The following is a 14,036-nucleotide window of genomic DNA, read 5'->3' on the forward strand; positions in this document are numbered from 1 at the left end:
TGCCAGCCAGTAAGGACCCATTCATGTGTATACACACTTGTATCTGCATGGGGATACACTTTGTATATACATGTGTGTGTGCGCATGTGTGCAAACTGTCGCCCTGTGCTCGGTGTGTCTGCTTGATATTCGTGCTAAGTGTGTGAGCTGCTGGCAGGTATCGTTGGTGATGAAATGTCAACATCTGGTGGCATTGCAAAATTAGCAGGGGGATGCAAACAGGTTATTCAAAGACCTCTGATGTTTGTCTCCAGCTTCAGATCAGAGGACACACACCCAGACTCAAACATCAGCAGCAACTTCAGGCCACACCAGCTTCTCTTACATCATCACAGGCAGCCAGAAAAGACACCAACAGATGTTGTTTGTGTGCCAAAATGTACAGAAGCCAGAGATGCCATGCAGGGAGGGGTCTGGTTGTGAGTCAAAACACACGTTGTTTTGGACCTCACATTTCACCCACATCAGAGCGGGGAGCTGGTCGTCCTGGGGAGATTACATTTAGGTTCAAAAAGACGAAGAACAGCATTGTTCTGGGAGTGCCATGGTAAACATGACCTGTTTGTTGAGCTTTTGTTTTTTGGCTGCCTATAGTGCAAAGCAGGCAGCAGTTAATCATTGAGCACAATTAAACAGATAAAAAGAGCTTAAGGGGATAAATCCATCGGGGCAAAACAACTTAAGTGATTTCCTGGCAGTAGTCACAACCAAGATGTCTGTTGTTGTTATTCTCTGAGATGCAGCATTGAACCATCACTCTGTTGAATCAGTGGTGTGTACGTGACTGACCTTGGTTTGGAGGGTTCGGGTCCCATGCTGCCCAAAGCTGAACAGTGAAGAAAGGGGACCAGCAGATTGTGTAGACCAGCACGATGACGAGGGTCATTCTCACCGTCTTGGACATGGCTTTAGTGATGCTGGGAGGCGGGGTGGCAGGAGGGTGAGGTTGGACGTAGTCGAGGGAGCATCGGGGTGAGCCTGAAGCCGGCTCGTAGGACGCGTATGACTCCTGGCAGTCTGCGCTGTTCGCTGTTTGCTGCTGTGTGGGTGATGTTGTGTTTGCAGCTTCACTGCAGCAACTGTTATACTGAACAGCAGTGGGTACATAGTCATAACACTCTCCCTCTTGGCTGTTATGGGTGTTATTGAGAGGATTGTTATTCACACCCTTTAAAAGCTGTCCTCCTCTACTCCCTCCCCCTGACGCCCGTCTTCCCCTCGCCCGCTCCTCATCCTTTTTGAAGCTGTGGAAGCGGAAGAGGATTTCGTTTTTCTTCAGCTCAGCCGTCACCATCCTCTCTGACTTTAGGTAGATGTTGTTGTGAATCTCTCGGAAGATTCTTATCTGGGGGGAAAAAAAGAAAGAAATAATGGAAGAGAGGGGGCCCAGGAGGGAAATACATTCCAAATTTTAGAAGCCAGAAGGCCTGGGGATAGTTTTACAATTGGCACGTGCCAGGATCAGATGGCTGTCTTTACTTTGCGCAGATGATCCTGTTTGCATTTCTGCTTCGACAGTGAGAGGAAATTTGAAAAGTGTGTGTGTTGGCTTTCAGCATCTGCTATAAAGCACTTTCAGACATTTTTATTTGAAACCTCCATTCCTTTACACTGTAATAATCAGAGATGTCATCATAAAACTTCACAGTGGGATAATAACTCTTCATGCTCTATTAGCAAGCTAGAAATAATCCTTTGAAATTGAGTAAATAAGTGATTTATGCTTGGAGTTTTCTCATGGCCAACTCTCCTTTACTCCTCAGAACAGCTTAGTAAGGGTGGAGATAAACAAGCACTCCAGTCCACAGCACCACACAGGACATACGAGTTAAGTGGATTGCACATAATCAGCTGTGTCCATTTCCGAGTAACTTCCTTCTGCAAAGAGGCATCATCCCTCAGCAAAGGTGTCCGACGAGGTCCCTCAATTTGAAATTCGATAATGAAAAAAGGTCAGGGTTTCTATGTTTGGCAGAGATCTGGTACATTCCTCCTCCTGGCAGGAGGTTTTCAGAGTGGGCAGATTTTCTGAGCAGCAGTCACAGCAGTGGTCCTGCAAGTGCTGTGTTAATTAGGGGAAATAGCTAGACCCTGGAAATATCTTTCCCTAAATAGAGCAGCGCCGCTGATGGGAGCTTGCCCAGAATGCCTCCTCACCGTGGGATGCTATATAACACCAACCACAGTCGTCCCCATGGGTTATCAGACAATGCCCGCCAAATGCACTCGCCACCAAAACAAAACAGAATTTCATTCATGCCTTCATTGTTGGATAATGTTGCAGGCAGCATGTGGTCTTTGTGGGCGGAGCAGGGGTTGAGGGTCCAGCCAATAAAAGCAGTTACCTGACAGATGGTGATTATCAAGGCGGGCAGCAGGAAGACCGCCACAGTCATCCAGGTGATGTAAGCTTTCAGTCCCCACACCTCGGCGAAGTGACCCCAGCACTCGAACTCTCCAGGGGACACTTCTGTGCGTGAAAAGATGAACGCCTGACAGATCGGACAAAAGGAGGGTGGTCAGCACTCCCACAGACATGACTGTCAGTGTCTCCATCTACTAGCTGAACTGTGATGCCCTCACCAGGCTAAAAATAGACCAACATCTTGAATGTACAGTAGATATCAGAGGTATTCCTGCTGAACTCTCATTTCCTTTTATCACCATGGGTGTTTGTGTGTGTGTGTGTGTGTGTGTGTGTGTGTGTGTCTGTTTCCTCCTCCCCACCTGAGGTATGCTGAGTACAAGCGCCATGCCCCACGCCACCATGACAGGAGTGTTCCAGCGGGACATTGCCCCCCCGCGGTAAGCTTGTAAAGGGCAGCAGATAGCATGGTGCCGGTCTACCGTCATGGCAACTATCATGTAGGACGAGGCAAACATCCCTACAATCTGTAAATACTTGATGGAGCGGCAGAGGAAGTCAGGCCCCTGCAGCCTCCCTGTGATGTCCCATATTAGCTGAGGAAGAACCTGAACATGGATAAAAACAGAAACAGTTATTTATATGAGGAAAGGTTTCCTAGAAGTAGCAGAAATAGTTTGGTAGACCTACAGCACACTCTGCCCTGCTCCAATAAACACGCTGCAGAACATGAAAGTTACATTAATCCACATTGCCCCTTCTTCTGTGAGTCATTTAAAACAGTACTCTGAATTTTTTACTGTCCCAATCCCATTTTCTATCACGGGAAACCTGCTTAATGTTGGTCTGAGACACATCTGTGCAGATACAAAATGACTGATCTTATTTCTTCACTTTTATTCTGCTCTGTTTGTGTTGAATTAGCATGAGATCGGACTGAGCCTTACATGTGACTGGATCTTATTCTGTCTAAATGTTAGGTCTTTGTTGATAATACAACATAGAGCACGTTCCAGACCTGCTCTTTCTGTAAAACGTCTGAAGATAACATATGCTGTGAGTTAGCACTATATAAATAAAGATTGATTGATTTCAATCATATACAAATAATACAACATGTGTAACAGCAAACATGGTGACATGGTGATGAGTGTGGATGTGATTTTCTGAATTGTTTGTGCATGACTCATAATGAGCCACAAAGGATAGCCTAATGACTTAATTTTAATTTAATAACGCAGCAGCAGAATCTTGAACATTAGCACTGAACAACACATTTTTCACATTTTTTTCTTTTCATAACGAACGTCTTAATTAACTACACTACACAAGTTAACCTAATTGTAAAGTTAGCCGGTCAGTCTTTAACTTTGGCTCTTTGTTCTGGTCTTAAGTGCCGTAGCTCTTGAACTGACCTGAAACAGGGCCACCACCAGGTCAGCCACACACAGGTTAACCATGAACACATGCATCGGCGCGTTGTGCTTCCTCCTCCTCAGCAGCACCCACAGTACAAAGCTGTTCCCCAGGGTGGTGAGAGCCAGCACTACCCCAAGCACTGTGATCTCTGCCCGGGCCAGGCCCAGGTCCCTGTCGGGCGGGGACAGAGTAAAGGGCGTAGTGGTGGAACCATTCTCAGGGAAGATCCCGAAGAAGGGTCCCCTGCTGTAAGAACCGTTGAAGGAGTTCACCTCGGAGACGAACAAAGGCGAGGAAGAGAAGTTGTTCCTTCCTGTGGCGAGCAGAGAGGAGAGGGCTAACCCATCCCAGTCTGTTTCCACACTGATGCTTTCCATTCCTGCAAGACAAACAAAGCGTTAACACAAGAGATCCAATCTGAACCTGGTGTTATTTTTAAAACAATGCCTGTGCTCAATCCTCACCAGCGGTCAAATTAGAGCACGATCATGAGACCCTGATTTTATCCCTTACAATTTGTTTACTCTGTTTTTATCTCTGTATCCATTGTATATCGAAGTCATATTTCATGCCCTCCAGTTGCCCTAAAACATGTCAGCTGAGAGGCCTGGTACTTTTCTTTTATGTTACCACAAAAGCCCTGATTTGTACGCATACTGATACAGAGATTAATCACAGAGAATGTTTTTATTCACTGCATTTAAAACTTTCTCACATGGTTTACTATGAATAGTGTCTTTTGATCAATCTGAAGGAAATTGGACATAAAGTGAAGAGAAGCAGAGACTGTAGAAATCATGCCAGCACACTAATATTGTTGTGTTTTTGATGCTGTCTTCAAATTTTAAATTAGACTTCAGAGCATGTGTTTGTACATCTTTCAAAGCTCTCAGTTCTGTTTGACGCAAGTCCAGCGTTGTTTATTTTCCTTCTCATATTTTCTCAAGGTTGATTTGACAGCCTCCCCCCAATTCCACCACCCTTATTCCTTCACCTCCGCTCTCATAATCACTTTCATCCCACGCTAACCCCTATACATTCCAGTTTTCCCCTGTTTTTATTCACCCCCAGCACTTTCTCCAGCTTTCCCTCATATGTCCTGCCACTTATTCATCTTCTTCCCTAACACTCTTGCTCTCTCTCAATCGTAATAAATTTCACGTTTGTTTTTCTTTGCTTATAAATAAATGTCTCGAAAGGAACCGAAAGCCGACAGGAATTAGATGTCAGTTTTAAGAAACAGAGTCATGGGATGCCGAGGGCATTCTTAGTCAAATAAACCACACGTAGAGAGAATGTCTGGGAGGAGAGAAGATGGGGAATGAGTGAGGAGGAGGAGGAGGAGGAGGAGGAGAGAAGGGGCAGGTAAAAAAAATGAAGAGGAAAAATGTAAAGAGAGTTTCAGAAAAAAGGGCCAGTAAGATAAGAAAAGAGGCTTTTATAGCTTAAAGGAGCAGTCTGTGTATTTAGTTTGCCGCTTGTGCTGACTGATGCTTAGTATTGATGTCTTTTTTTGACTAATGTACGAGGAGTGGTCGGGTACACAAAGGTTACACTACAAGGATCTTGGAAATTTTCCATGACCTGAAATAGAGAGAAATGACAGTGATAGTACTGTACAATTGAGCGTGACTAAAACAACATTACAAGCTTGTTCCCAGTGCTCCTCAGAGACCTAATGGCCAATTTGCTAGTAATAGCAAACTCACTGCTGGGTGTGTGAGATAACACAGCTGAGCACATTGTCAAGCGTTGCATGCCGGCTTTGCCAGAGGAATGTATTCAGATGAATGCATGACAAGCCAGGCCAGCTGGAGCTCTCTACCCAGCATGAAGGCAGAGCTGCGGGTGAATGGAGGAGAGTCTGAGCGGAACCCTTCCTCTTAAGCCGGACCCTGGTTTGAGTGAATCCTCCCTGCTTGAGTCCACAACAGTAAAACACATGGCTACACCTCGTCCAACTCCTCCTAAATCCTCTTTATATGCACCAGCTTAGCACTTGCTTTGAATTCAGTGCTAATTATGTCTGTGCCAAAAGGTCATCAGAATAAAAGCAAGCAATATTCTCTCTTATAATTCTGCTGTTTCATGTTTTCTGTTTAATTACGGCTTTAGACAACGAGTCCTTTTATCATCAAGGAATTTGTGGCCCCTCTTTGTCAGTACCTGAGGAGTCTTGTGCCCCTCTCTGTAATTACAGCACAATTCATAAGAGGATTCTTTGTGCCGCTGTTCCCTTTTATACTCCATATATAATCTCATTATGGTTATTTGCCCATGTGACTCATTTCCAATGTGAAATCCCTCAGCAGAGATAAGGTGTGATGACTTTGAGAGATGCCATAGTACGTTGAGGCCCAGGAAAATAATCTTTTGTATAACAAGAGTGTGAAATGAATATGATAACAGTAATTGCATGTGATGAAATGGCATAAACTAGTCTTTAACTAGCAGGAGGAAAAACCTGTGATGGCTTTCTTCAGTTCCTCAATTCATATCACAGATCGCTCCAACTCCTACTCTTGTTCTTTTGACTTCTGCACTGGCCTTCAGGAGAACCACAGACTCCCCTCCAAATATGCTCTCATTTGCATGACTTACACATCCAAGAAATCAAGATTGATTGTTTTGAAGTTGCTCAACGGCTCAACAGAAGAAGACCCACGCATAGCTCAAAACTTCTGGCAGTGATTTTTCTTGCCCTCGGAGGGAATTCCTCATGCTGAGGGTGCACAGAGAAGGTAAATAATGTCAGCAGAAATGTCCTGGATGCATTTAACGTATTCTCTGTCTCTGAAAATGTATTCTGCTTAGCTTTCTCTTTAATAACACAAGCATTGCACAGTATTCCCATCTGTCTTATCGACTTAATGCTCAACACAAATAATTCTATTTCTCTACGCTGGACAGACTCTGCCTTTAGTAAAGTTAATGTATTACGTTGCTTCCTCTCCCTACTTTTAAAGCATTTCTATGATTAATGGAGTCAGTTCCTCCTTTACTTTACTTGCTCTATAGATCCCAACTCCCAACTTTAGTGCAACCATCCATTTTCATGTCCTCCGTATCCTTTTAACACTCCCTCCCACGGGTCCACAGTGCCCCAGGGAGGACAGAAACAGGTAGTTAAAGTTCACAAAAAATCATTTATGCTACCAAAAAATCCCATCCTTCAACTTCTGTGTCCACCTCTTTGCTGTTCACACATGTTTTGGTAATTTTCTTTGAGAAACTACGCCAGGTTGCAGCTATGTGGAGACAAAACTCTATCTGAAGGGAGATAAGTACCACATATCTAAAGGGGAGCGAGAAAAGGTTTGGAGGTGGCAGAAAGACCCCTGTATGAGTTATTTTAGTGACATGATGAATTAGTGCATTATTTCAAGATAATAGAAAATTATCTTTACAGGCCTAATACCTGTGTAAACTAGAAAAGCACGCAGAGAGCGCAGACCTCCACCAAGCATATTGTGATTGTCACCAACACTTAAGTCCTACTTTAATGTTATACTCCCTTTCAGCAGACTGTCTGATACAATTTGCTGTTAGTTGCAGGTTTGTACTAAAATTTGTTACCTAACAGTGCTGAAAATTATGATGACCCAGTACATATTTCACATTCTGGATCTCAGTATCCAGAATATTGCCAGAATCTGGATCGTACTTTTACATCTGTCAGAAATTATTGTGACCTTGTCTTGTATTGTTTTGCAAAGCAATCCGACCATTTATGGTGGACTTATATAAACATATGGTGAAAACAGCCATATCTCACAATGACAAAGAATCCTTTAAAAAAAAAGTCCTCGATCCAGATGGTGATCCAGATCACCTCCAAAATTTAATCACTTCTTCCTTATCCCATGTTTAACATTTCTTGAAAATTTCATCAGATCCGTATGTTACTTTTTGAGTTATGTTGTTCACAGACAAACAGACAAACTCTCCCAAAAACATAACCTCCTTGGCAGAGAAGTGAACTACCTTGCTCAGTGAGTGAAAGATAAAGGTGGCAGTTCTGTTCCTGGATTAGTCCCTGTCTGGTGTCTCTTGTGTTGTTGTGAACTAACTATGATTTCCATGAATCTGTTTTCATGCACTTTACAGATTGGACGGAGAGTAATGTAGAACAGTTTTCAGCAGCACTGATAATTTAGGTAGAAACAACTGGCAAATATGAGGTGGACTATTCCAAATTATTACTATCAATACAATTATTTTAGTATTTTAGCCAAGTTAAACCAACATAAACTCCTTTTCTAAATTGCAAGTCTGAAATAGCCCTGTCGTCTTCACTCCTTTGTACTTCAGCATTGATCCTATGATGGCGTAATACTGGTGTCCCTGTGTGTCATTTCACAATTCACTATGGTGTTGCACACACACATGCACACACAGCGTTGTTCTGAATTGACTTCCCCACCAGCTCACAGAGATTCCTCCTCTGCTGCTACCTTGCATGCTAACACAGTGGCTGAACATCTTTGTCAGATATTCATGCAGACGGTGCAGTAGTACAGGGGCAAAAAACAAACAAACCTTTAACTGACATTATCAAAGAGGCCATTGACGTTTATCAATCACTGTTTCTTTGCCAGCTGAATTGAAAAGTCTGTCGCATAACCTTCCAGGGGCTAATTGAAGGCGTGCATGGTAATACAGTAGATTATGAATTCTTTTGATGTCTGTGTATAGAAAAGATGTATCTTGAGATCTGATTAGCCTTATGAGTATTCACATTAGCCAGTCTGGTTTCTGGACCTTAACGTTTGAGTTTCAGAATTTATTATAAGAATGATTTTTGTAACTGCAGAGAAAATGCTTTTAACTTGTTAATGGGCTGAAAAATGCAAGTCCACTCATATGATCCATTATGCTAAAGATGTGCAAATGCTCTCGTAAGACATTGCTTTAATAAGAATCAAGTAAAAGTGGACACGATTCCTTCCTTCCTCACTTTCTCCTGACGTTTGATGTCGAAACATTTCTTCTCTCTGCCCCTGGTTTGCCATCTCATACCTGGTAGGGGAATAAATTTCTCTTGCCCTCTCATCACGCTGCGCCTTGTTTGGATCTAAGGACACTGGCAGCTTGTTTGCATGCAACTTAAACTAATCAACATGAAAGGATGGTGGCACCAGAGGCAGACAGGTGTGTAAGCACAGGGTGCTGTAATCCAGGCATAATGAAAGATCCATCGCTTCCTGTCTGTCTTGTGAATGCACGACAGCACCTTTGATTAGTTCCCAATGACCAAGTTTGACCTAATCTGATTAATGAAGACCTCTCTTTTCTCATTAGCAGACCAAACCAGCAGGAGTTGATTTCTGTCCTCTTCCCTTTCCTCATGTCCTCCTCTCACCTGCTCTTTCCTAAAATCTTCACATTTTCCACCCGCTCTATTTCTGTCCTGTCATTAGGGATCAAAACTGCAGAGGAGACTCTCACTGACATGCTTATTAATTCTGTTTGATTTCAATTATCACCCTCTTTAATAGACTCTGGCAGCATGAAATAGGATTAAAATGTGGTGGCTCAATCTGCATCTGAAAATACACCCATAAATCCAGCTTTTTTTGGATCACACCGCACACTGCACTCCAGCTTTGCTTTTCTGCTTTTCTTGGTATGGCTGGAGCCTTTATTTACATATCAATCAATAGGTTCTTACACAATAAAGGTCTGGGTGAGTCATGTGGTGCCACACTCTGGGCAGCTCTGAATTCATCTGCATGATAAAGCAAATGTAACCATGCCTTCTTCTTCAGGCTGCACATGTTGGTAAATTAGATCCCCTCTGCCTTTTCATATGCAGCATAAATTCACCATAAATTTGAGCCCAATTGGTCGAAATTCTCCCACCTGAATGAATCCTTTCAACAACAGGTGGGTAGGTTATATATTTTTGTATTTTTCAATTTGAGAATGAGCCTGCTGTGCTTAATAAAATATGTATTTGCCTCTGCATGCCTGATGTTTTCATTCCTTCCTGTCTCTGCTGCAGACTGTTGCCCATATGAGCAGAAAAAGTCAACACTTTGTTCTTTTACTGTCAACAACCCATTAAATGTTAATCATGTGGGACCACACCTCATTGCACACACTGATATACTCATTACTTGCCCATATTTCTGTGTGTGTTTGTGTGTATGTGTATGTGTGTGTGTGTATATTGTGGCGCACTACTTGAGCTTTGTATTCACAAACATCACCAGGAGTTTATTTCCACAATACACCGGCCAGTGGACTGAAGTCACCATGACAGGTGATGAAGAAGGTCCAAGTCCTCTTATCAGCACTGATAAAGTTAGTTCATAAGACCACTGACCACTGTTTTTCTTGTTATGTATCATTAACCAGCACACTGTCAACAAGCATGTGCCCTAAACAAAGCAGGGCCTTTCTGATGCCAGCGCGCTGATAGAAAATTTAGAGCATTTCCCCCTGAAGAGAGAAAAGTGGGCCGTGAAGTTACAACATCAGCTCAAACTGGCCCTGATGTTTGTGGCTGATACGGTCGCAATCCGCGCCACATGCTGGAATGGGGACTAAAGAACTGTTTGCTTTTGAGGGGAAACACTAAATTAACCATGAAAATAAAACTAATGTTGATGATGGTGATGATTTTTTCCTGCAGAGGATTACAATAAAATGACTCGTTCATTAATTGTAAATTAAAATGAACATAAAACAGAATGACCAATTGAAACCCAATTTTGACACTTGGGTATGATAAAAAAAAGTCTCTTTTTCTACATACTATGTATATACTGTTAGAGTGTTTGTGTCAGCATGTATTCTGAATAGATCAGTCAGAATTTTTACCCTTTGGGTTCCCTTATTTGTAAGAAAATGTCTCTTATTAAGGCTTCTGTTAGGATTTTCGGCTGGTTATGGAACAGGCTACAAGTTTTTTATTGATGCCTCTGTGAATTCTTGAAGCTAAAATGAACTGACTTCTGCCTTTAGGGCAGGTGTCAAAGGGATTTACTGCAGGCTGATAAAACAGCCCTTTAATATATTTTACACAACAAAATTCTTCGTGAAATTCTTTTAGATTTTATTTATGGTTTGGTTTTTGCTTATATTAGATAACAGTGAAAGTAGGAGAGAGAGCAGGAGATGACTTGCAGCGAATGCAGCCAGGACCATGAGTCAATCATGCAATCAGAGCACTCTAGCCTCTGTACTTGGGGCACTTGCTGGAGGAATTGAGCTACCCCGGCCGGCCTTGGGTGAGATTTTGTAAAAATAAAAAATCCTGACATATGTTGAGACAAGTCAGAAAGCCATATGAGGCACAGCTTTGGCCAAAGAGACGTGGGAAATGTGACACAGAAGAAAAGATCTTTGGATGTTAGAAGACTTAATGATCTTTTTTTGTGTTTGATTCTGAGCTTTTATTTATCTTATGTAAACTGAGAGGATGAAAAACATTATTGTTATGAGCAAGAAGTCTTGACTTTGTAGTCTTCCCTCGCAGAGCTTTTGACTTCGATTAATTGTATTCATGCCTCAAAAATAATGAAAAAGAAGTGCTCACTGACATGAGTTTTGACTTAGTATCAACATGTCTGTTTCCAGCAGGGCTTATTTTCTGCAACAATCTAAAATCCAACGGAAATTTTTCCTGGGCTTTTGTCAGTGAAACCAGACTGATACTAAACTGCAAGCTGGCCTACAAACTACGCCAGCCCTGCTCAGACAGAGGAGATCCAGGCTTCATAAAGATGTTTTTGCTGTGATCATTGCTCCACCGGGAAGGGGAAGTTTAAATTTCCACCAGAACAGTATGAGGGCTGTTTTCTGTTGTGCTGATCTTTCAACGGTAAGGCAGTAAATCAATCATCTTTGAAGATATGTGTAGCATCAACACACGGCCTGTGTGGTGACCAAATCGTCTTTCATCCCCTAACACCTTTGATTCAGCAATTAAAATACGGGCGGGTGAAACCCCCCTCACACACAGATACACACACCAAAAGGTACACACCATCACATCAAGAAAAAGCAGCCCAAGGTGAGTGTGTGTGCCTCTGTCTTCTCTCACCTTGTTGTCAGTGCATGGTAAGCTTTCTCACGCGTGTCCTTTTCTCTCAGCGCGTCTCTGTGACTGTGTGACAAAAGCATTAAGAGCCGTCACCACTTCAGTCCATTAACATTACATGCAAGAGCAGATCACATTAACAAGCTGTTCATTCTCTGGAGCTTTTTTAAGCCATGGAAAAACTTGTCGAAGCACTTGAATTTTCAATGACACACTGGCACAAAATACCTCTAATCTGTGTCATGACGTGTGTGACACATTTCCTATGAATGGCAGGTGTGGTAAATAAACAAACAGTGAAGTGTCACTGAGTAATTAAAAGCTTAATGTTTTCTATGTTGTTTCTAGTTGTTAGTCATAATTAGCTATAAATACATGTCTGAATGAGACGTTGAAGTATTTGAACTAAAAGCAGCCTGCACACAAATCATTTTGTTACATCAGTTTCTTTTTACTCCAGGAATTTTAATAAAATGTGATTAATGATGTGGCATAAATTTCAAAAGTACCCTATCTATAAACACTTTAATATTCAGACCAGATGCTCTGTTATTGTTTTGCTGATGTTTCTTAGAAAACTGGCTTATGTTCCCCTGGTTTACATAATTCATTATTAAATGTCACAGCCTGACCACTGTTACATCAACAGTATCAAGGTTAAACTAAACGGTAAAGAAAAATTAATGATACTGACTCAATGATAATGATATTAATCAAAATAATTTGTACATTACTTAATACAGAGCTGGAGTTGTATATCAGTGTCTCGTGTGGACACTGTAGATGCACAGGGAGATGACCTAGATTGATCAGTAAACAAATCTATTCCCACAAAATCTGACAAGTTTGAGTTCGTCCAGACCCCTGAGCTCTTAAGTGTTTTTAGTTTTTTTTGTCAGACTCAATGGAGGTTTATTAATAGATGTATAAATATCAGTGATATCAGTATCAGCAAAGAGTAAATAACAGGCACTCACCAATGATAAACTTCAGTGCTGCAGTAGGACAAAACACTGTCAAAATCTGACCCAAAACATTCACATCTTCTGCACTGTCAATCCACCAAGTGCCTTAACAGCTGGCTCCTCTTTCAATGAGGTAGATCACAAAAAATAGAAAAAAGATCCAGAAAGTTTTTCTTTAATTCTGTCACTATGACAAAAAAAAGGTCTGCAGGATCTGTGCAGGTCCTTTGTGGGTCTGCTGCCTGTATTGTCCTCACTGCATTAGAGTTCTCAAGTATATGTCAGAGTAATCCATTTGATATCCATGTGTGTGTCCCGGCTCCTTGTGCGTCACGTTATGCTCCTGCAATGTGCTGTTCCCTCCAGCCCTCAGCAGCAGAAATGAATCCGAGCTCCGTACGCTCCTACCTCCCCACTCTTCCCCCTCCTCCCCCACTATCCCCTCCTCCTGGGTCAAACAGCCTGTCCTCTAGGACTGAGGGTGGAGCGTGCAGGCGGGAGTGGAGGGGAGTGTGTTATACATACCTATAAAGTGAAAGACAGAAAGAAACAGAGGGAGAAAAGGAGGGAGGGACAGAGAGTGACACAGAAAACCACTTGATTGTGTATGTGATTTATGTGTGTGTGAAAAAGTGCATACATGTAAAAAAAAAAATGTTTGGAGGTTAATATGTGTGAGAAGCAAAGAGAAACACAAAGACAGCCCTCCCCTCACTGTAAAGATTTATGCCTGGTGGAAGTCACTGATACTCACTGCTCATGTTTTTATTCAAAGCTCTCTCCTGTTTTGTGCTCTTTTCTCTTTCATTTGCTTTGTTGCCAGTGGACAAGGGCTGCTGCTCTTCCACCTTTCCAGGAATGCCAATTGGCTGAGTCAGCTGGGCCAGCAGCAGGTCACGCCCTTGGTGTAAACAAAGTGTCATGAAGGTTAAAGAAATGGAACAATTTTTGCTGTTTTTCAGATTAACTGGCACGACTCCCTTTCACAGATAAACAGTCAAATCTGAGATAGGAAGGAAATACACTGAGGGAGGACACGACACACACAGGTGCACATGACAAGGAAATTAACAGATTCAAATTAACACTCTCATATGTAGAGCGTTGGCACACATACACACAAAAATCCAACCCAACAGGCTCATGGTGTTTATGAGCCGTGAGGTAACCTTCAGTTTTAAGATTCAAAATCTTACAAAAAAGCATACAAATAACTACTTCTGAGTGTGTCCACTCGAAG

At 42.2% G+C, this 14,036-nt stretch overlaps 1 protein-coding gene across 1 annotated transcript in view; it reads right to left on the reverse strand.

Moving 5' to 3' along the window:
- Positions 1 to 14,036, reverse strand: part of LOC141798964 (vasopressin V2 receptor-like) — a 45,114-nt gene that overhangs the window by 4,860 nt on the left and 26,218 nt on the right. The window contains exons 2-8 of the mRNA XM_074680949.1: positions 13,551 to 13,697; positions 12,809 to 13,321; positions 11,835 to 11,897; positions 3,781 to 4,163; positions 2,728 to 2,973; positions 2,346 to 2,492; positions 790 to 1,345 (exon numbers count right to left, since the gene is read on the reverse strand). Of these exons, the coding sequence (XP_074537050.1) occupies positions 790 to 1,345; positions 2,346 to 2,492; positions 2,728 to 2,973; positions 3,781 to 4,161 (1,330 nt within the window). The 5' untranslated portion in view covers positions 4,162 to 4,163; positions 11,835 to 11,897; positions 12,809 to 13,321; positions 13,551 to 13,697. The remainder of the gene's footprint in view (positions 1 to 789; positions 1,346 to 2,345; positions 2,493 to 2,727; positions 2,974 to 3,780; positions 4,164 to 11,834; positions 11,898 to 12,808; positions 13,322 to 13,550; positions 13,698 to 14,036) is intronic.

The sequence above is a fragment of the Halichoeres trimaculatus genome, unplaced genomic scaffold (genome assembly GCF_033239565.1).
Source record: "Halichoeres trimaculatus isolate MK-OKI-2021-1 unplaced genomic scaffold, fHalTri1.1 fHalTri1_scaffold_11, whole genome shotgun sequence".
Lineage (NCBI taxonomy): Eukaryota > Metazoa > Chordata > Actinopteri > Labriformes > Labridae > Halichoeres > Halichoeres trimaculatus.